The sequence below is a fragment of the Schistocerca nitens genome, chromosome 2 (genome assembly GCF_023898315.1).
Source record: "Schistocerca nitens isolate TAMUIC-IGC-003100 chromosome 2, iqSchNite1.1, whole genome shotgun sequence".
Taxonomy (NCBI): Eukaryota; Metazoa; Arthropoda; class Insecta; order Orthoptera; family Acrididae; genus Schistocerca; species Schistocerca nitens.
This window is the reverse complement of record NC_064615.1, coordinates 467,060,136-467,084,507: the sequence shown is the minus strand read 5'-3', so window position 1 is coordinate 467,084,507 and position 24,372 is coordinate 467,060,136. Positions and strand designations below refer to the sequence as shown.

General features: G+C 41.9%; 1 protein-coding gene across 2 annotated transcripts in view; it reads left to right on the top strand.

Moving 5' to 3' along the window:
• Positions 1 to 24,372, top strand: part of LOC126236376 (guanine nucleotide-binding protein G(o) subunit alpha-like) — an 85,121-nt gene that overhangs the window by 33,287 nt on the left and 27,462 nt on the right. For both annotated transcript variants that reach the window (XM_049945632.1, XM_049945633.1), the window contains exon 6: positions 5,882 to 6,056. In XM_049945632.1, the coding sequence (XP_049801589.1) occupies positions 5,882 to 6,056 (175 nt within the window). The remainder of the gene's footprint in view (positions 1 to 5,881; positions 6,057 to 24,372) is intronic.

The window sequence follows — 24,372 nt, the reverse complement described above, 5'->3', positions numbered from 1 at the left end:
GCTGGGGTGTTTCCCGTACTAAAACATTGGCTCGCAGACATGTGTACTGGCCCGGTATTGACAGAGAAATTGAGCACTTGGTGGCCGCCTGTTCCCAGTGTGCGAGCCGACAAGCATCTCCCAGGGCAGCGTTCTCTTCATGGCCGCCGGCAACCCAAGCATGGGAACGTGTTCACATCGATTTTGCAGGCCCGTTTCTCAATGGCTTTTGGCTCATTGTCATTGATGCTTATTCCCGCTTCCCATATGTGGTTCGCTGCTCCTCAACCACTTCAGAAGTTGCAATCTAGGCACTAGCAAAAATCTTTTCTGTGGAAGGTCTGCCAATCACCCTGGTCTCGGACAATGGACCGCAGTTTATTTCGCAGACCTTCCAGGATTTTTGTAGGCGCTTCGGTATTCGGCACGTTTGCTCTCCCCCCTTCCATCCACAATCGAATGGGGAAGCCGAGCGCATGGTGCGCACATTTAAGACGCAGATGAAAAAGTATGTGCACGAATTTCCTGCAGAGGAAGCATTGACGTTTTTCTTGACGGCATACCGGACCACACCAATGGGAGAACGCAGCCCCGCAGAGCTCCTCCATGGGCGTCAACCTAGGACTCTGCTGCACCTCCTCCAGCCTGGTCCTCGCCAGTCTTCACAAAACGGAGTACCTGGTTTTGCACTGGGTATGTCGGTCTGGGCCCGTGGGTTTGGTCGCAATCCACGTTGGATACCGGCGGTGGTCCTGCACCGAAATGGCCGCCGGCTCTATACCTTGCAGGCAGGGGACCGGGTGGTACGTCGTCAACAAAATCAGCTACGTCCACGTTCGAGCACCCACCCTCCGACCTCTCGGACACCAGCTTCCCCATTGCCGGCACCCGTGTTGGTTTCACAGGGGACGTTACCTCCTCTCCCCGCTGTGACTCTGCCGCCCGGCGATGGTTCTCAGCCTTGGCAGCCTCCAGTAGCTCCAGCACCGGCATCGCCATCGTTCGAGATGCCCCAGCGGGAGCCGGCCCCCCTAGCAGGCCCGGTTTCTCAGGAGGCTGGTTCACCTGTGGTCGTCCCTTCCCCTTCGTCCCCGCCACTGGGTCTTGCCCCTCCCGAGGTGGAATAGGATCCGGAGTTCGACAGCTTGTCGCCCGTTCTGTCCCGGGCTCCGGTTGTGGGCCGCCGGGGGCCTCTTCGTGTGGGTCACTTCCAGCCGTATTCGAAGGTCTACACCTATACTCAATGGAAAAATAAAAAAAAAAAACTTTATCTAAGTAAAAATTAAGAAAAATTTGAAAGTTTCTGATGGATTAAAACTGTGTGCCAGACTGGAGCTTGAAACTGGGACCTTCGCCTTTCGCGGGCTAGTGCTCTACCAACTGAGCTTCTCTAGCATGACTCACAGCCCGGCATCACAGCTGTACTTCTGTCAGCACCTACCCTCCTGGCTTCCACACTTCACAGAAGTTTTTCTGTGGAAATAAAGCGTGGAGGCTGGATCATAGGTTGTGCTTTGGTAGCTCAGTCTGTAGAGCACTTGCCTGTGGAAGGCAAAGGTCCTGGATTTGAGTGCCCAGTCTGCCACACAGTTTTAATCTGCCAAGAAGTTACACACCAATGCACACATTGCTGCAGAGTGAAAAATTCATTCGAATAAAAATTTGTTACAAGTGAGATTCAGTGTCAGAAATGAGGAAGTCAACATCTGTGGTACAGTTTTAAACATGGCTGTCACTCAGCAGTCATATACTAGTTTCAACATAGTATTATACAGCCAACCAGTTGCACATAACTGGCAGTTACTTTGACCTGGGTTTCGACACCTACTGGGGGTGTCTTTATCAGAATGATTTCTTATAAATCCTATAAAATAAAACATAGAAAATTAGGTATGACAAAAAAATGTTAACCAAGATGGCAATTGTCAAAATGAACAAAGGTTACTTACATAAAATTACATTGCTAAAAAGCAATGGTCAGAATTTAGAGCTGCTATGCTCCAGTCAAAAGTGAAATAAAACTTTCTAGCCTTTGCCACAGGTCCCCAGCTGAGAACAACATCAGACTGATTGGCCCAGTGGCTTACATTGCTGTCACAAAAACAATATGAGTTGCGCCACCTATTAGCCGCAGACAGTAACATGTGCTCATTTGAAACATTACAACCGGAACAATTGAAGAAAAAAAAACAGTTAATTTTAAAAACAAAATATAAAGAAAGAGAGCTTAATGTCTGCCTGAAAATACACAGTAGTCAAGCAGATTAAGTATAACAGAGCCATCTGTTAGGCTTTACAGCAATTACTATTCATAAAGGACAGAATGATACAGAAAAATTTTAGAAACAGCTGTACAATCCAAAAAATATTTGCATGAAGGTAACTTCAGCAGCACAAATCTATGAGATTTGAAAAAATTTATTTTCCGAACCAGAAGCAGGGAAAGATATAGTAAAAAATAAAGGAATCAAAATTCCATGAGCAATGGATTGAAACCACTGAAAAAATTTTTGCTATGTAGTTGTAACTGTTCGTTGAGGATGAGGCCACCGTTCTTAGAAATAAGTTTAAAAATCTCCAGCTCTTCGAGTACATTGAGCCTATGCCCTTTTTTTTTCTCTACGCAAAATGGAAATTTCTTCAGCACATTTTGGTTTGTGTCCGGAAATTAGTAGATGATCAGCAAAAGTGGAACTTTGTACATTAGTGCGTCTTTTTCCCAACAAATGTTCCTTGTACCTGACACTAAAAGACCTGCCAGTTTGTCCTATATAATAAAAGGGACACGTATCACAAATGATTTTATACACTCCTGAATTGCGTATCAGAGCAACGGTGGACTTGGGATTGTGAATGAGATTTTTTGCAAGTTATTTGTGGAAAAGGCAACTCTGAATCTATATTTTTTAATCAGAAGACAATGAATTTTATACAAAATAGGGCCTAAAAATGGAATTGAGAAAACATTTTCATATTTGTTACAGTGAGGAATAGCACTGCTGCCTAAAGTGATCACTTTAATGTAAGTTTTAATTTCTAAGACATTGTCATCTAACGTGGGGTCGTAACCGTTATTAACTGCAATAGTTTTTATTATGTTCATCATTTCATTAGGCTTGTCAGGTGACAAAGGTAGAGAGACTGGACAATGAATGGCTGAATGGAAAAATACTTTGTTATGGGAATGAGGATTTACTGAACTAGTGGGCACAATTTGATCTGTATTAGTGGCTTTTCAAAAAATGCCAAAAGAAAGTCTGCCATTGTCAATATCAGTACTAAGGTCCAAGTAATTAAGTTGATGTTCATTATTTTTTAATTCAGAAATGAACCTGATATTCTCATGAAGGCTATTAAAAATTTCAAACAAATGCTGAATTCCTTCCTGGGAACCATTGTATATGATCAAAATGTCATCTACGTACCGAGCATTAGACAAAATACCAAGCTCAGAAGCTGAAAAATTATTAAAGATATTTTCATTAATTCGCTGGAAGTAATTTTTCAGCTGCTTATCTTGTTATTTTTTCTTATTCTCAGTATGCAGATTTCATGATACAGATCAAATTGTGCTCACTAGTTCAGTGCATCCTCATTCCCATAACAAAGCATTTTTCCATTCAGCCATTCATCGTACAGTCTCTGTACTTTTGTCTCCTGACAGCTTAATGAAGCGATGAAGATAGTAAAAAATATTGTGGTTAATAACGGCTATGATCCCACATTGACAATATCTTCAAAGTTAAAACTTACACTAAAGTGATCACTTGAGGCAGCAGTGCTATTCCTGACAGTAACAAATATGAAAATGTTTTCTCGATTCCGTTTTCAGGCTCTATTTCATATAAAATTCATCGTCTTCTAATTAAAAAATATAGATTCAAAGTTGCCTTTTACAAAAAAAAAACTCATTCACAATCTCAAGTCCACTGCTGTTCTGATACACAATTCAGGAGTGTATAAAATCATTTGTGATACGTGTCCCATTTATTATTTAGGACAAACTGGAAGGTCTTTTAGCATCAGGTACAAGGAACATTTGTTTGGAAAAAGAAGCACTAATATACACAATTCCACTTTTGTTGATCATCTGCTAATTTGTGGACAGAAACCAAAATGCGTTGAAGAAATTTCCATTTTGCACAGAGAAAACAAAAGTCATAGGCTTGATGTACTTGAAGAGCTGGAGATTTTCAAGCATATTTCTAATAATGACGGCCACATCCTCAATGAACAGTTACAACTATGTAACCGTTTTTTTTTTTTTTTTTTTTTTTTTAATTCCTCTATTTTTAACTATATTTTCCCTGCTTCTGTTTCCAAAAAACAATTTTCTTCGAATCTCATAGATCTGTGCTGCTAAAGTTACCTTCATGCAAATATTTTTTGGATTTTACAGCTGTTTTTAAAATTTTTTCCCATATATTCTGTCCTTTACATAATAGTAATATCTGTAAAGCCTAACAGATGGCTCTGTTATACTTAATCTGCTTGACTACTATGTGTTTTCAGACAGACATTAAGCTCTCTTTGACCGAGCGAGGTGGCGCAGTGGTTAGCACACAGGACTCGCATTCGGGAGGACGACGGTTCAATCCCGCGTCCGGCCATCCTGATTTAGGTTTTCCGTGATTTCCCTAAATCGCTCCAGGCAAATGCCAGGATGGTTCCTCTGAAAGGGCACGGCCGACTTCCTTCCCTAATCCGATGAGACCGATGACCTCGCTGTTTGGTCTCTTCCCCCAAAAACCAACCAACCATAAGCTCTCTTTCTTAATATTTTGTTTTTAAAATTAACTGTTTTTTTTATTATTATTATTTCTCTTATAATGTTTCAAACAACACGTCACTATCCACACCTGGTAGGCAGCGTAACTCGTATTGTTTTTGTGACAGCAATGTAAGCCACTGAGACAAAATCAGCCTGGTGTTGTTCCCAGCTGGGACACATGGCAAAGGCTAGAAAGTTTTATTTCCCTTTTGACTGGATCATAGCAGCTCTAAATTCTGATCATTGCTTTTTAGCAATGTAATTTTATGTAAGTAACCTTTGTACGTCATAAAAACTGTCATCTTGGTTAATGTCTTTTGTCATACCTAATTTTTTATGTATTATTTTATAGGATTTATAAAAAAATCATTCTGATAAAGTAGGTGTTGAAACCCAGGTCAATTAACATACTGGTTATGTGCAAGTGATTGGCTGTATAATTCTTTGCTGCAACATCAGTGTGTTTTTGCCACCTCCTTGTACAACTACATATCTACTGTTATTTGCAGTTTTGTGTATGGATTTTATGAAATAATAAGACATCTGGCAGTGATAATGAAAATTAAACACTGGAAACTCCAGGCTGGAATATCAGCAATATAAGGGAAAGATAGATTGCTGCTTACTGTAAAGATGACAGGCACAGAAAAAAGACACTTACACATTAGCTGCTGGCCAAAGCGTCCATCAGAAAAGAAAACACACACACACATTCATTCACACAAGCAACCACACCTCATGCACACATGACCCCCATCTCCGACAGTTCAGACCGGTATTTCCTCTCGGTACGTCACCTTTACCACCATCCCATACTGAAGAAGTGTGTTGCCCTTCAGTTTGGCTCACCATGTGCCCATAAAAATAAAACCAATGTATGATATCTGTTCATTTACATTAGACATATTATTTTATGTTATTATTTTCTAACTATATAAATTACTTTTGTGTGGAGTAGAGTATCATTCACTGGTAATGAGACTTAAGGATATGCCTCATTCCCCTGGAATGGCATGTATCATTACAAGATTCAATAAAATACTTCATAAGTGACTGTTTTAAATGTCAGTAGTAGTAGTTATGAGCATTGCAAAAAGAAGAACTACATCTGAAAAATCTTGCTCATTTCAGGAGGAACCATCAGTAAACAGACTGGATGAAAGTCTCACTCTGTTCTCACAGATTGTAAACAATTGCTTCTTTCGTGAAGCTTCATTTGTTCTCTTTCTCAATAAATTTGATCTCTTCCGTGAGAAAATTTTGTATTCTGGCAGACACCTTCGACTATATTGTCCTGATTACAGAGGTAAGAAACTCTTATGCTTTTTTTAGATTTCTTTTACATGTCTTCAGCAAAGTATTTATATTATTTTTGGAGTACACACAAAGATCTTTGAATGAAACTAATCAAGAAATGTATGTATTTTTGGTGTATTTCCTACTCATAACCAGTGACAGGTTGTGTAATATTATTTGAGAAAATATGTATTATAAACTTTAGAATTTGAGATGAATTCCAAAAATTGATGAGTAAAATAAACAACTTCTTTATTCTAACAAAATACAAGTGATGACTCTAAAGAGTCTTATTTCTGTCAAGAGTAACTAGTGTAACAAGTAAACACAAAGGATTCACTAATGCGGTGAAGACAGTGCACAGCACAGGTTCTGAATTAGGACGTATCAGCATAACTGACTTGAAAAAGCTGTCACTAAGTAAATGAAACAGTGTGGCTGTTGTATACTTAAAGTGAAGTGTCGTATGACCTGTTCTTGGGTCGTCTTCAGTACTGCCAGAGAATCTGTAGCAGAGTTCCAGGCCTAGTTGAGGTGAACAACAATCAATTGGAGTTTAGCATGCTGAGTGAACGTTGTCCAGAATTTGTAGACAACACCAAAGGTGCCTCCAGCTTGCTGCACGCTGGTTCTATAGCCCTTAGGCTCATATCCAAGTTATTATGTTATGTTGCTTATCGATAGGCCCTCTCTAGCACCACTTATGTTGTGAAACGGAAACTCTGTTCTTGGCCTCCTTTGACTGTGCAGTTATTACTGGCCAGCATTTCCTCATTGTATATACCATAACCACGGAGGCTTGCGTCTTTGTCTCTGAGGTGCTATGCTCAGAGAAAATGTAGCACTCCCCCTTCCCAGAATGCGATGCATATGGTTGGGACCTGTGATGCCCAGACAGTGCCTCGGGCAGAGATGTCTTCAGCAGCTCGATCCCTAAGGCTTCACTTTTGCCCATTTGGGTTACAGGCTTATCAAGGAAAATCACTGGGGAAAGACTCGGTCTCGAGAGGTTGGGGAAAGAGCGATCCATTTCTTCATCGTCTGATGGTGGCTTCATTAGGTGTCAGTGTGGGCCACTGTAGTGGCTGCGGAATCTGCCTCTTGACTGCTAGGTGGGACAGCTGGTCCAGGGTGCCAGCATGCCATGTTCGTCTCAGGTTAGCTCGTGGTGGCAGCTCGTGTGAAACGTGTTGCCTCCAGGCAGTATCATTGTCAATAGGCGGAGCTCTGTACTGCTGATGGTTATGTAGACATACAGTGCACAAGAAATGTCACTCTCCCACATTGTCTCAAAACACTTCTCTGGCCCCACCTTTGATTGCCTTTGTAGAGATGATACCTGGCAGGCTGACCAGACTTAAAACGAGCCCACAGAAGATGCCAGATGATGTTGCCAGGGCAGGAGCAAATTGAGAAAAGTGCAATATGGACTAACATGGAGTAGCTCCACTGGAGTCTTATCATGGATGTCTGATGTTGACACACATCTTCCAAGGCATTAGGAGCTTGATCTGGACTGTCTGGCAGTAAGGAAAGGACATAAGCATTTGCGTATTTTCTGGCTGCTTGTTATGCAATGTTATAGCAATACAAGTACAGTGACCACTGTTGAATTTTTAACTCTATTTGGTCAGGAAAGGGTATGTTAGATCTGAATAAGGAGCGTAATGGTTTGTGGTCTGTAAAAATTGTGGAAGGAAGGCTATAATTGTATGGGGGTAATCATCTCAACCTGAAGAGGAAAGAAAGAGCTTACTTGTCAGATTGTGAGTATTTAACTTGTGCCAAGTTCAATGACTTGGAGGCAAAAGTAACAGATCGTTCTACCATTGATCTGCTAAGAGAGCACAGCTGAAAGACTGTACAATGGAGCATCTGTGGCTAGGCAAAGATGTTTATAGTTGTCATAATAGATGAGACAATAGCTTAAGTGAGCTGAAAGAATGTTGACATTTATTAGATCACATGAACTTTCACCCTTGGCTCCGTAGGTGGTTGAGGGGTGCTGCAAGAGTGGTTGTGCTGGGTATGAATCTTTTGTAGTAATTGATTTTCCATAAAACCGCCAAAAGTATGGAAAGATTCTGGGGTTCTGACGATTCTTGAATCGCTTTGAGGTGTTTTGTGGAAGGACACAAATCTGCCTTGTTAATAATGTGGCCGAGGCACTCAAGATCTGTTTTGAAAAAGTAGCAGTTGAACCTGTGTCCCCACAAAAGATCGTGGGTGTGGGCAGCTGGCTTTATCAAGTCAGTTTTCTTATTGTCATCAAGTATGCCTTTTTGAATTTCCATTCACTACTCAAGCAGACATTTTGCAGGTGACCTTGCTTTCCACATCCATAACAAATGGCACTGCAAGGAGGGCAGTCTGTCCAGTTGTGGTGAGTGCCACAATGAAAACAAGACATCACATTGCGTGGTGGCCGCCAAATGAGAGCGGTGTCGAGCCGCATTGTCAGTGCCTGTGTGTCACTGTAAATTTGGGCCATAATTTTAATAGGATGCAGTGATGATATGAATGTATAGCCTTAATGCCTGAGCACAAAGTATTGTACAGCAGAGTGACAGTTAGAGCTCTCATATTCATGGGAGTCGAAGTCAAGGAAGAGGAGGATGGCAAGGAACACATATGCCCAACATATTTGGAAATCCTGTTTGAGAATACAGGTTTTTTATGTGAAAAGGAGGTAACTAATATGAGTACATGATATCTCAACTTCATGCACATACACAGACAGTATTATTTTAACAATATTCTCATACTGCTATTCTGCAGCACTTATATATACAGGGTCTCCATAATTTAATTTTCAGATTCAAAACACTGTGGAAAGAGAACCACTGCTCAGAATGACATCAAATTTGAACAGCATATGATTGACGTGGGGAGAAACATCGTGGAACAAAAATCATTTAACGAAAATTTTACCAATACATGGTGCTGCAAAAGTCTTAACATAAATAGGGTCAGCTACAAATTACAGATGAATTGTAATACAACGGCTATGGTTTGAGTTGCACATTACACCATCCTTGTGGCTACGAAGGCTTTCCCGGCGTAATAATTGATAATATTCTTCTCGGGTATGCAGCCGGATCATAACATCTTCATGACACAATATTTCCGCGGTCCAACTGGCCGCCATCTTCAGGTGAGAGTGCTGGTGCACGATCTCGCCAGAACTGACTTCCTAGCGCAAGCGGCGGCCCCTATATAGGCCGCAGAAGACCCACAACGCGTGCGCGAGAAGGTGCCATAACTGCCCTCTAGCGCAGTAAACATACCGCGCCACCAGTGGTGGAAATAGGCGAAATCGAGATATCGCTGTCAAAAATTAAAAAAATTTTATTCCGACGATCGAAACACAGACCGTTGTTTTTTAATGTCAGATAACACCGGGTCCCAAGTCTTACCTAAAAGATAACCCTTGTCTCTATTAATAAGATTGTCAGATAAATGAATCTCTATGGATTCTTGTAAAACACAGTCCCAATAGCGAGATGCAGGGGCAACCATTTGTGTCTCGTCATAGAGCATTCTGTGTCCCTCGGTGAGACAGTGCTCCGCCACTGCAAATTTCTCAGGTTGAAGCAGCCGTGTGTGCCGCTGATGCTCAACACATTGGTCTTGAATGGTCCGGATTGTCTGACCAATATAAGCCTTCCCACAGTGGCAAGGTATCTTGTACACACCGGGCTTCCTCAAACCCAAGCCATCCTTTACAGAGCCAAGGAGCGCTCTAATCTTGGCTGGCGGACGAAAAATACTTTTGATATGGTATCTTTTCAGAATTGTTCCTATCTTCGAGGAAATGCTCCCAGCAAAAGGCAGAAAAGCCACCAATTTGCAGGTATCTTCTGGTGGTTCAGGCGAAGGTCCAAACTGGAAAGCACGACGGATCTGTTTATCTGTATAGCCATTCTGCTTGAACACAACCTTAAGATGGTCCAATTCTTGTGTCAAGCTTTCTCCATCTGAAATGGCATAAGCTCTTCTCGCCAACATCCGCAGGACCCCCGTACGCTGGAATGATGGATGACAGCTAGAAGCATGCAGGTAACGGTCCGTGTGCATAGGTTTTCGATAAACACTGTGTCCCAGTGTCCCATCATCCTTTCTGTACACCAGAACATCCAGAAATGGAAGCTTTCCATCACTTTCCACCTCCATGGTAAACTTGATGCAAGGATGCAGGGAATTAAAATGATGTAGGATGCGGTCAAGAGCTTCTCTCCCATGAGGCCACACCATAAACGTATCGTCAACATACCTCCAGAAACAGGTTGGTTTTAAGGACGCCGTCTTCAGTGCCATGTCCTCAAAATCTTCCATAAAAATATTGGCGACAATGGGCTCCCCATAGCCACTCCGTCAGTCTGTTCAAAATATTTGTCATTGAATAAAAAGTACGTCGACATCAGCACGTGGCGACAAAGCCTGGTTGTTTCCTCATCCAGTTTCTCACCAATTAATTGCAATGATTCTTCCAGAGGAACCGGGGTAAAAAGCGACACGACATCAAAGCTCACAAGTAAATCCGAGGGACTAAGAGACAAGGACTTCAATCTCTGAATAAACACCATAGAATTGGAAATGTGATGTTCGCATTTACCAACGTGAGGGCCAAGAACAGATGCTAAATACTTGGCTAGATTGTAGGTAGGAGCACCCAAATTACTCACGATCGGACGAAGGGGCCCCTTTCTTATGAATCTTGGGTAGACCATATAATCTCGGTGGCACGGCAGCACCAGGACGAAGTTTTTTGAGAACGTCATCAGGTAAAGAACTCTTCTTCAGCAGTGAAAGCGTCTTCCGTTTTATCCGTTCAGTTGGGTCATCCTGCAATGTTCTGTATGCTGAGTCTTCAAGTAAGAGATCCATCTTTCCCAGATAGTCACCACGTGACAGAAGAACCGTTGCATTGCCTTTGTCCGCTGGTAGAACTATCAGATCTTCGTCTTCTCTAATAGACCAGACGCCTGCCCTTTCGAGAGAAGAGATGTTACTCCATGGAGGCAGTGCCCGCCGCAATGTATGTGAGACCTCTTGCCTAATCTCTTCAGCTTGGTCCTCCGAAAAGCTGGACACTGCTTGTTCGACTGCGCAGATGAATTCGGTGATAGGCACATTCCTCGGTGTAGGGGCAAAATTCAGGCCTTTCTCCAACACTGACAGTGTGGCGTCATCCAGTTCTTTACTCGGGAGGTTAATCACTGTCCGTCGACGGGTGTCGTCATCAGATATCGTGGGTTGAGAACAAAGCCGTTGAAACTTCGAAGACTGTTTCATGACGGCGCTCCTATGCGTCCAGTCTGATAGTGCCCAAGAAGAACTATCCACCCATTCCCAGGATGTGTCCGACAGCAGCGACGATAACAGGTAACAGGCCCTGCAGGACTCATCTCCTCAAAAAAATATTGCCTTGTGATAAACAATGCCATCAACCTGCACCATACAGTTGTATTTGCAGAATAAAGTGGTACTAGTTAATGCGCAATTTTCTGTTGCCCACATTCCACAATTCTGCTTATTGAAAAGTCCTTGGAGATAGAAATGGGCATTGTCTGTTGCAGAATGTTCCATGGTCTTTCATTGCTCACTTCCCTGAGCAAGAAATTCCAGAGCAAACATTTGTCTTGCTAGCAGGTCAGCAGGAAGCAACTCCTGAACATGTGTAATTTTGTATAAATAGAAATGTAGGACATTTCAAAGGATTTTATTCACTGTGCTCACAGGCATGTCTGCTGTTCGGCCAATGCATGTTTGCACACCACCACTCAGCGCAATCTATCGTGCAATGCCGTGGCCATATCTTCAACAGACATCATATCAACTGCTTTCCTCCTCAAAAGAACCTGTCCTTTTGAATTCTTTAATCGTTTTCAGCAGACATTGGATCAATACCTTTTTTTCACACCTGTGAGTGCCTGGAACTTCTGCAGGGCTACTGGCACACAGTCAGTGTTTTTGTAAAAGAGCTTCACCAGCAGCATGCAGTCCTTCATGGAGACAGCCATATTGGGTGTGTCGGATGCAAATTGAGGAACAACCATGTGCTGGTATCAGTTGGTATGCATATCCTGATGCTTACTACAACACCGTCTGCTGGTCAGATTTTCATTATTATTATTGTTATTATTATTATTATTTTATTTCACAACGTTTCTACCTGCATCAGTAATATGAGGTTCAAATTTGACATCATTCCCAACAGTAGTTCCCTTTCTGCAGCGTTTGGAACTGGAACTTTATTTATGGGCACCTTGTATATCAAAATGAATAAACCTAAGTAACTGAAGAATTACTGTGGAATGAAGTTAATAATTTTTCATTTAATTATGCCAATTACACAGAAGATTAGTGCTACACCTGCAAACGGATGTCACTGAAACAGTATCAGCTTTACAGTCCAGAGAAAATAATGGACAACAGAGATGTTTATAATTAAATAGTGCTATACTACTTCTTTAATGAAACACTCACTCATTTCATTCATTTACACTGCATTTCTGAGTCGCTACATAAAAATGTTAAGAGCAAAGAGTCCTCTGGCATCAGCTACAGATTAGAAGCATCACACTTTGACACAGTGAGCAAAGCACATTACCAGTGTCAAAGCAGTATTTTACTGGATGTTCGAAATAATCTAGCCGATGACTGAAGTTTACAGGAAGACTAGCCAAAATGCTGGTGCACATAATTGTCTTTAAAGAAGAGATTGCATTTGAAAGATGATGTTACTCTGACCAAAACTCACATCAATGCCCAGAAGTCACACCGAGTTGTTAAACCTGTGGACAAAACCCGTGAAAATGCAGAAACCAAATACATCAAGCAGTTGACAGTATGTTCCACCTGGTAGTATCAGTAATACAGAAACTGCAGTGTTGTGTATGTTCCATGTTTTAATAATTTAAAGTTCCACTTTATGGTCCTGAAAGATAATTTCACTTCTTCCACTTTTCCAAAAGGCGATAGCTTGTTTTGTATAGTCCTCTGTCACACACAGGGGCAAGGCGGTATTTGCCAATACTATGTCTTCACATCAAGCTTCATCATAACTTATTTCCTCAGTTTTACATCCCTGTCCCATTGTACCAGTAAAGGAATTTGACATAGGTGTCTTTGGGGAAAGGGCAGCCTCTTCATCATCATCATCGTCCTCATGTGAAAGAGCATCCTTTGTCAGTTCACTAGTTTTCTCTGTATCTAGCACATCTATATTCATGAAGCTGTTCATGATTGCTGCAATGAAACTGAACGGTATAAATAATAGCACAGAGAAAGCCCCATATCTTTCATTTGCCTTATGTATAAGTTAGATGAATAACTAAATATAATTATGTTTACCAGTCATGACTTTCAGGAGCTCTTGTTCTTTGATGTTTAAATGTTGCAATTTGATAATCATTTCATATCACTCCTTCCACTTTACCATCATTCCTCCTAAAAAGAACACTCTTGTGCTGTTCATAATAGACTGTGACCTTTCAATAACCAAGTTCAAATAATGCTTGACTGGTGTCAGGTTCTCACCTGCATTTTGCTCACACCTAATTCTCTCCAACACCTTTCTAGTCAAGCCCTCACCTTCGACCTTTCCAAATTATAGTGTCTTTATCTCACCCTTGTCCTCTACTCTGCCCTGATTACCCCTATTCACCCTTGGCATCTGAGACAGAGCATCCATTATGACACTTTCATCACCTCTTATGTAACATATCTCCATTTCAAATTGGTGTAAATACAAAGGCCACATAGTGGGTCTACTATGTAGCAACCCACAGGTTCTAAGAAAGCTTAATGCCTTATGATCCAAAAATACCACAGTTTTGTTTCCCAGTAAGTAGCATTCATATTTATGGAACCCCCACACCATAGAGAGATCTTGCAATTCAGACACACTACAATTCCTCTCTCATGCTGAAAATGTTCACCTGCCAAACACAATTGCCCAGTGGCACATCATACCTTCTGATGTGGATACATTCTGAAACACTCCCACACCCAGCCCATATCTACATGCATCTGTAGTGATGCAAAATATGCACTAAAATTGTGATGGTATAATATTTTGCCATGAAGCATACCTCCTTCAGACTTCTAAACACTTTTTCGCATCACTCAGTCCACACCCAAATGGTATTCCTCTTTAGCAGTTGCATGAGCTACAGATGATTAAACAAGTGCCTACTCACAAAACTGCTATAAAAACCAAACAAGCTCAACATTGTGTTCAGATTCTCAGGATCTAATGCTATCCCCCAGTTCACCAATAACATACCCCAAAAACTTAACTTTATTCTTGACAAATTCTGACTCTGCTAGCTTTACATTCATTCTCCCCGTGTCCCAAGCAGGTAGTACATCATTCAACAAATTATGATGCTCTTCCCAACTCGGGCTTGAAATAAAAATACAGGGTTGCCACAATTTCTGAAAATCAGGAAAATTTAAAAAAAAACACTGGAAAATATAATTTTTTACTTTTATTTACACAATTTACCTTTTTACTTATCCTTTTATATTATAAAACCTATAAAGGAGAAAAATACTTGCTGTTCATTCAAAATTAGAGTTAGTAAAACATTCTTAAATGCAGGAGTTTGTACATTTTTTGTCAACTTGCCTGTTTTACTTATCTTTCAGATTCCAGAATTTGTCAGGTAAAAATACTAAAACTGTATCTGGAAATTGGGGAATTTCACTTTGGAAAACTTCTGACAACCCTGAAATTTTCATCTACATAAACAGTAACCCTTCTCAACAAACTTCTACCCAACAATCCCTCCATTGCCTGAATAAAAACATTTACTCCCACATTTAACCTGAAGGCAACCATCCGGAATTGATAGTATTTTCTGTTGTGAAGGAAGACAGTATATTTCCTTGACTCTCCTGCAGGCTTTATATTCCAGCACCCACAAGTAATAAGTAGTGATGTTAAGTACTTGGTTGCATGAACCTTTTGTAGCCTCTCCTCCATATTGCCAGGCCCATCATTTTGCCATTCCACAGTTTTGATTCAAATGATGTGCATCAAGGACTAATCCCTCAGTTCCACATTTCTTCCCCACAATTACTAAAGGTTTGTTATACACACTTTGGTACCACTCAGTTATCTCCCCAGTCTACAGTTCTTTGATTTCTTTATGTACCACCTCCTGTCTGGCAACCAGTATGGAAAAAGGCTTTCCAAATAATGAAATGTGCTTTTTCACCTCTAATTTACATTCAAACCAATTCACCAGTCCTGGTCTACCAGAAAATGCCATTTTATTTATACGCAAAACCTGCCTTAAGTCTTCTCACTGTGTGTGTGTGTGTGTCTCCAAAACACCACTTTTGCAAAGTCAGTCTTCCCTTTCAATTTTCTGAACAGGCCTACCCCAAAAAGTAGTTATACTGTTAGCCCATGAATTATGAAGAACTGAAATTCTTTTCCATGACTCAGTACTGAAATGTGCAATAAAACTTCCCACTTAATTGCTTTTGTCAGTTTGCCTGTCACCCCAATAGTCTTTACCCCCATTACCAGCATGTTTACCAACTCCTGTGGCTTAGCCATTGACTAATACCATGCCTGTGATATACGTCACTTCCACTGCCTAGCAAAGCTTTCATGGAAACTCACCATACTTCAGTGTGAATGACCGAATGGTTATCTTCTACTCCATCAACCAAGGACTAGTCTTCATCAAATAACTCGGCACTAATCTGTTCTCTTACCACAGTCAACTATCTTCATCTCAGATTTTACATTTCACTTGCAGATTTCCCATTCTGACCAACAGATTCAGACTGCAACATTGATTTAGTTATTCTGCCACTAATACTTGGTCCATAATTGATTCTTCACCATCATATTCAGCGTTCCTAGCAAACACACCATGCTTGTCAGAAACAAATTCCTTTATAATATCTTCACCTTTCCTTTCATCCTCACTTTCTATTCCTTTTTCCCCTTCAGACATCCTTTTCTGTTCCGTCTCATACTTTTGTCTCAAATATCCTTCACCTCCATCCTCACTAGACCACAATATCAACCAACCAATGTCTTTGCATTCGCTATTTTGCTTTACGTGCCTAATACCATCTGGAAACCCTCACAGTAATACAACCTTCCATGGTGTTTTCAATATTCTGTTCTATTTCATCAACCTGTATCTCCAAAGACTTGAATTCCAATCCTTCTTCCCCGGAACTACGTTTCCTTTCATCCAAAACTGCTACCACTTCAGCTACCTGGTTATTCCTATTTTCCAATGACCCTGACTCCTCCTCCCCTTTAGCAACTAAAAGAACTCTGTTTTGTTCTTGCCGCCTTCAAACCGGCACCTTGTTCCCCCAGTTCCCGTCCCTCTAGTTCCTGTTTTCTTGTGGCTCCCTAGTTACCATTTTCTTGTGGCCCTCTCTCCAATCTTGCTTATGCCCGACCCCTAGCAGGAATTAATTCCCATTTCCCAGGCCCACATTTTCTAGATGAGGTTGTCCCTTATCTCTGTGCTCTTGTCTAGTGGTCCAACATTCCTTCCCCTATTTGGTGACCACCACCTGCCACGATTGTTATCCCATTGGTTTGACATCCTCTGCTTGTCATTTCTGTCATTCACTGCTACTCTCCTCTATTACCCTATCCATTGTACCTACAATCATCCTTAGCCCATCACTGGAATAAATTCTCTGAATTGTTTCTAAGAAATTAATAAGTCACTCAGCATTATCTCTAGGTGCTGCAACTACCATTTGTCAGTCTCCATGGTCATGGAACGAGTCAATACATGAAATTATAACACGATATTAGAAACAGATAAAATGAAATATAAAAAAACATATTCAGGTGACAAGTCGCAAGTTTAAATAAAGAAAATCAACAATGTAACACTGAAATTTGCTTAATTTTTTAGCTCTTCCAGGAGCTCCTCGACTGAATAGAAGGAGTGAGCCATGAGGAAACTCTTCAGTTTAGACTTAAAAGAGTTTGGGCTACTGCTAAGATTTTTGAGTTCTTGTGGTAGCTTACTGAAAATGGACGCAGCAGAATACTGCACTCCTTTCTCCATAAGAGTCAAGGAAGTGCATTCCACATGCAGATTTGATTTCTGCCTAGTATTAACTGAGTGAAAGCTGCTAACTCTTGGGAATAGGCTAATATTGCTAACAACAAACGACATTAAAGAAAATATATACTGTGAGGGCAATGTCAGAATTCCCAGACTATTGAATAGGGGTCGACAAGAGGTTCTCGAACTTACACCACATATAGCTCGAACAGCCCGTTTCTGAGCCAAAAATACCCTCTTTGAATCAGAAGAATTACCCAAAAAAAAAAAAAAAAAAAAAAAAAAAAAAAAAAAAAAAAAAACACCATACGGCATAAGCATATGAAAATATGCAAAGTAGACTACTTTTCGTGTTGAAGTGTCACTTATTTCAGATACTGTTCTAATGGTAAATAAAGCAGCATTTAGTTTCTGAACAAGATCCTGGACATGGGCTTTCCACAACAGCTTACTATCTATCCGAACACCTAGGAACTTGAACTGTTCTGTCTCGCTTATAATATGCCCATTCTGTCTGATCAAAATATCGGTTCTTGTTGAATTGTGAGTTAGAAACTTTAAAAACTGAGTCTTACTGTGATTTAGCATCAAATTATTTTCCACAAGCCACAAACTTATTTCATGAACTACATTATTTGTTACTGTTTCAATATTACACACAAGATCCTTCACTATCAAGCTGGTGTCATCAGCAAACAGAAATATTTTTGAATCACCTGTAATACTAGAAGACACATCATTTACATAAATAAGAAACAGCAGTGGCCCCAGCACCGACCCTTGGGGAACGCCCCACTAAACAGTGCCCCATTGGGACTGAACATCACTACCACTCTCAATATTGCGGAGAATTACCTTCTGCTTTCTGTTCTTAAAGTAAGAGGCGAACCAATTGTAAGCTACTCCCCTTACTCCATAATGGTCCAACTTCTGCAGTAATATTTTGTGGTCAACACAGTCAAAAGCCTTCGTTAAATCAAGGAAAACACCTAGCGTTCGCAACCTTTTATTTAATCCATCCAAAACCTCACAGAGAAAAGAGAATATAGCATTTTCAGTTGTTAAACCATTTCTAAAACCAAACTGAACATTTGACAGCAAATTATGTGAATTTAAATGCTCCAGTAACCTTGTATATACAACCTTCTCGATAACTTTAGCAAACACCGATGGCATAGAAATGGTTCTAAAATTGTCAACATTATCAATGTCTCCCTTTTTATAAAGTGGCTTCACTACCGAGTACTTTAATCGGTCAGGAAACCGACCACTCCTAAAGGAAAAGTTACAGATATGGCTAAGTACTGAGCTAACATACATAGAACAATACTTCAGTATTCTGCTAGATACCCCATCATATCCATGAGAGTTCTTGGTCTTTAGTGATTTAATTATTAACTCAATCTCCCTCTTGTCAGTATCATGGAGGAGCATTTCAGGTAACAGTCTCGGAACACTTTTTTCTAAGAGCGCTGTATGATTCCCTGTTGGGACTAGGTTTCTATTTAGTTCACCTGCTATATTCAGAAAGTAATTATTAAATAGTGTACATATATGCAACTTATCAGTAACACGGACATTCCCACTACGCACTGATTCTATATCCTCGACCTGTCTCTGCAGACCAGCCACTTCCTTTACGACTGACCATATGGTTTTAATTTTATCCTGAGACTTAGCTATTCTATCTGCATACCACATACTTTTTGCCTTCCTAATAACATTTTTAAGCACCTTACAATACTGTTTGTAATGGGCTGCTGCATTTAGATTTTAACTGTTTCTAACGTTTTGATATAATTGCCACTTTGTTCTACAAGATATTCTTATCCCTCTAGTCAGCCACCCAGGCTGCCTGTTTGTGCTAGTACCCTATTTTGAACGTTCTAACGGAAAGCAACTTTCAAAGAGCATGAGAAAAGTCTTGAGAAAAGCATTATATTTATCGTCTACTGTATCAGCGCTATAAACATCTTGCCACTCTTGTTCCTTGATAAGGTTTACAAAAGTCTCTACAGCAACTGGATCAGCTTTCCTAAACAGCTGATGACTATATTTAACACGTGTTGCAGCACAGAAACCTTTTGGAGTTAAAATTTGTTCATCATGATCTGAAAGGCCATTCACCTTTTTGCTAACAGAATGCCCTTCTAGTAATGAGGAATGAACAAAAATGTTGTCTACGGTTGTTCTACTGTTCCCTTGCACTCTCATTGGAAAGAATACGGTTTGCATAAGATTATATGAATTAAAGAGGTCTACCAGCATCCTCTTCCTTGCACAATCACTTATACAATTAATATTGAAGTCACCACATATAACTAATTTTTTGTATTTCCTATAAAGTGAACCAAGAACCTCCTCTAGCTTTAGCAAAAATGTTGTGAAATCGGAGTCTGGGGATCTATAAATAACAACAGTTACAAGTTTAGCTCCATTAAATTTAACCACACCTGCACAACATTCAAACACCTTTTCAGTGCAGTACTTTGAAACATCAATTGACTCAAATGGGATGCCGTTTTTCACACACATGGCTACTCCCCCACACCGCAAAGAGCTCCTCGAAAAGCTGCCAGCCAACCTGTATCGTGGTAAAGGAAGCCTCTGAATTATCTCCTTATTTAAGAAGTGTTCAGATATACCAATAATTTCAGAGTCAACATCTATAAGCAATTCACTAACTTTATCTCTAATACCTTGTATATTTTGATGAAATATACTAATTCCCTCATTACTCGGATACCTAAGCTTTGTCAAAAGTGGTTCCTTTGTTAGAGAGACTTCCCTTAAGCAGGAATACCTATCAGCTGACTTCAATCTAAAAAAGGTGCAGCTCTAACACCCACTACTGCAGGAATTTTCCCATGAGTGATCCCACCAACCCCACCTATGCTGTCACCTATAAGCTTTGCCAACCTCCCCTTCCCACACCTGTTGAGGTCCAGGCCATGTCTAGTGAAACCCGTCCTGCTGATAGACTCCACCGACACCACTGAAATGTGATTCATGTTTTCTGTCATCAGCGCACCCCCAAGTCTCATGTTATTATGCCTGACGTCTGTATTAAGATGAGACCGATCGTGACGCTGAAACAGTTCCACAAAATGCACATTCGTGTTGCCAGTCTGAGTGGCTATCTTTTCCAGGTCACCGTCTATGTTATACTCCCCATCCCTATCAATACTATTACCAGCCCCACCCACAATCACTACCTGATCCTCTTTACTAAAATCCCTACATAACCCCCCTATGTTAACAGTCACCTGAGCCAATCCTGCATTAGGCTTCACAATGCTGGTGACCTGGTACTCACTCCCCAGCACATCCTGCAACTGCTGGCCTACACCTCTGCCATGAGAACTACCTAACAGCAGAACCTTCTTCTTCCTCTTCGACTTTGCAGCTGTTCTAGCCACTGTAACTACTGATGTCTGCTGCATACTTCCTACATCTACAGCTACTAGTTGGTCATATCTATTGTAAACACCAATAGTAAAACTATCTGAAAATCTCCTCCTCCTAGCAGATCTCTTGCCAACAGCCAGCTCCCATTCCCCAACCCCCTTCTCCCTCCTCATCCTATCTAGCTCCTCCTGTGCGTTTTTCAACTGCGCCTGAAGGGCACAGATCTTACGCTCCTGCTCCTCTGTCAGCTTACTCTTGTTACATAACCTGCAGTTCCAGGAGAGGATCTCACCAGAATGCCCACTGGCTTCCCCACTGCATTCCCCCCAGTGAAAATACTTCAAACAAGTCTCACACCACAATCCACTACTCAAGAACCTACGGCAAAGCCCACACTTCTCACTCATGGTAAAATTTTACTTTTTCTAAGTTCCACTACTACAATAAGAAGATGTTAAAAAACTGACTACAATAATCACAAACTTACTCTACAAGGGAAGTAACTACTATTATTAACAGTATTAATAAACAACAAATGTGAATATAACAAAAGACTAATACAGAAAGAGAATCAAACGTCTAATGACACAGTAACGAAGCTGAAAACAGTTCCCAAAAGGTTCTTCTGAAATTATTTCACCAGAAAACACCAAGAACACCGGTTGAAGACTACTAAAGTTCCTAAATAAACCACTATACACAAACAATTAATTAGTAATTAGCTTTCAATGCGCCACTACAGCTGCAACTGGTCAGCGCAGAATGTAAACACAGGCAAGAGGTTAAGTTGCTCGATACGAAACACTAACAAATATCAGGTCACAACACAAGAAAGGCAGAGGTGAATGAAGAAACCACTAATACGTCACTTTTATAGTAAATATTATCACAAAAACCGTTAAAAAATGTGTCTGAAACCTAAAAATATATAAAAACTTGGAGAGCGATCTCACACGCAGTCACTCGCTTATAATGTCACACCAAAGACATGTCATCATCATCACCATCACCATCATCATCATCATCATCATCATCATCATCATTGTCATCATCGTTTCGTGACTCCAGTTTCCCATGTGTGGTGTACAAACACTCGCCATCTGCTTCTGTCTTCATAAAACTTCTGTTCTAAGACAACTTTCCATTTGTGTCCTTTCTCTTCCACATCTGGTCTTACAGCCTCTATCAGCATTTTCTTGGTCTTTCCAGTGGTCTTCTTCCTACAAGGTTCAGGTTGAAATACTTTTTGGCAGGTCTTTCACTGTTCATTGTCATTATGTGCCCACTCACTGAAGCCTGCATTACTTTGACACTTGTACCAGGAACCTCAATACCAGCCACTTTTCCATTCACCTCATTCCTGATTTTGTCCTTTCTAGTTGTTTGATTCATAGTTCTAATCACTCTCATTTCTGTTGCCTGAATTATGCTGAGGTTTTTGTTTAGTAGAGTACATTCAAGGATTGGTGTGAAATAGGTGTGGTTCATGGTCACTTTTACGTTACATGTGTGGGCAGTTTATTCTCCAGACCCAGTATAATCATCTCAGCATCCAATTTGTTGTCAAGATATTTACTTTTATCAACCAACTTTTGGCACAAGGCCTTTAAGCTACCCCTCTGTTGGTTGTATACCTCTCCTCCCCAGAAATCCCTCAACACAGACTGCTGCTTATTCATAGACCAAAACTCAGTCAAGAACTTGGGCTCAAATTCTAATACTGTCTCAAGTAACTCCCCCTAAAGGCATCCATGTATATGCTTCACCTTCCAAATGGACAGGTATACACACACACACACACACACACACACACACACACACACACACACACACATATCCATCCGCACATACACAGACACAAGCAGACATTTGTAATCCCCCTGCGGGTTCGGGGGTAAGAATCGGCCTGCGGTATTCCTGCCTGTCGTAAGAGGCGACTAAAAGGAGTCTCCAACGTTTCGGCCTTATGTGATGGTCCCCTGTCGGGTTTGACCTCCATATCTCAAAATTTTTCCGAAGAGCGAGCCGATTGGGGAAGGGCGCCTTACTTGGTGCATTGTGTCCATCTTGCGTTGAGAACTTTCGCCAGCTTTTTCGTCGTTGCGTTGCAGTCCTGCCTGCTCTACATCTCATGGGCATGGATACGCTCCTGCGTGCACTTTCTGCCAAGCGATGTGCAGGGCCACTTACTGCACTGACGGCGACCATGGACCACATGTCACCTAACATCCAGCACGGTAGCCAGTCCGTTGTGGTGGGGCCGCCATGTACCCTCTTGGTTGTAGCCCCCTGACAACACAAGGATCGCTCTACTGATGCCTGCGCCATTAACTCCCCACGTATGCCAAGGAGTAGATGCCCATCTCCCTGGGGCATCGGGACTCCCGGCAATGGCCATCCTGCCAGGTGGCCTTTGCTGTGGCTGGGTGGCGCCCGTGGGGAGGGCCCTTGGTCGGAGTAGGTGGCATCAGGGTGGATGACACGCAATGAAGCGTGGCACATCTTCTCTTGCTGGTGGCCAGCCACCAGCAGTCTCTAAGCGTTCGAGGGCCCATTTTAAAGGTAACGTTTATGAACCCAAATCGTTCCCCTCCCTCGCCACACCATGGGAGGAACAAAAGGCTATGAATGAGAGCGACAGGTATTTGCCCCGGTATCTCGTCTGTACCAGAGCTGACGGGGAATCGTTTGTGTCTGTGAAGCCTCAGTTCTTTGTCGAACATTTAGAGGACAAGTTCGGGGAGGTGGAGGGCTTGTCCAAGATGCGGTCAGGGTCAGTCTTAATAAAAACGGCATCCTCTGCCCAGTCAAGAGCCTTGCTCGCTTGTACGAAGTTGGGGGATGTTTCTGTTACTATCACCCCCCATAAAAGCTTAAATATGGTCCAGGTAATTATTTTTCATCGCGATCTCCTTTTACAGTCCGATGACGAGCTGCGCGCCAACTTAGAGCGACGAGGTGTACATTTCGTCCGGCGTGTTCATCGGGGTCCGAGGGACAATCAGGTAGCTACCGGTGCCTTCATCTTGGCCTTCGAAGGTGATATCTTACCAGAGAAGGTCAAGGTGATGATCTACCGGTGTGACGTCAAACCCTATATCCCTCCCCCGATGCGGTGCTTTAAGTGCTGGAAGTTCGGTCACATGTCCTCTCGCTGTACTTCTAGCCTCACATGTCGAGATTGTGGACGCCCATCTCATCCCGATACTCCATGTGCTCCGCCTCCCGTCTGTGTCAACTGTGGAGAGCCTCATTCCCCTTGCTCGCCGGACTGCAGTGTCTTACAGAAAGAACGCAAAATCATGGAATATAAGACCCTGGACCGACTGACTTACACTGAGGCTAAGCGGAAATTTGAACAGCTACATCCCGTGCGCATGATGTCATCTTATGCCTCCACTATCACTCCTGCTCCAGCTCCTTCAGCTGCAAGATATACAGTCAGCTCTCAGAGTCAGAGGACCTCACCTGCCCCCTTAACAATGGGGGCCCCTTCTCTCGCTGTTGCTCCCACACCATCTACCTCGGGAGCAGCACCCACTAAACCATCGGGGACACCAGTCCCCACTTCTAAGCCGGAGAAGCGTAAGTCTTCTTCGGCTTCTCTCGCTCGGAAGGGATCCCTTGGGTCACTGCCTTCCCAGGTTCCTACCAGCGGCACAGCGGACACCAGCCAGTGGCTGAAGAAGCCACAGGTCGCTGGTCGACGGGCTTCGCGATCCTCTTCGGTCCCAGAGACTGACTCCAATAAGCCCTCTCACCAACGGCAACCAAAGGAACAGCGAGAGAAAACGACTTTGAAGACCTGTCAGTCCAAGACACCTGCGGTGGCACCTACTCCACCGCTAC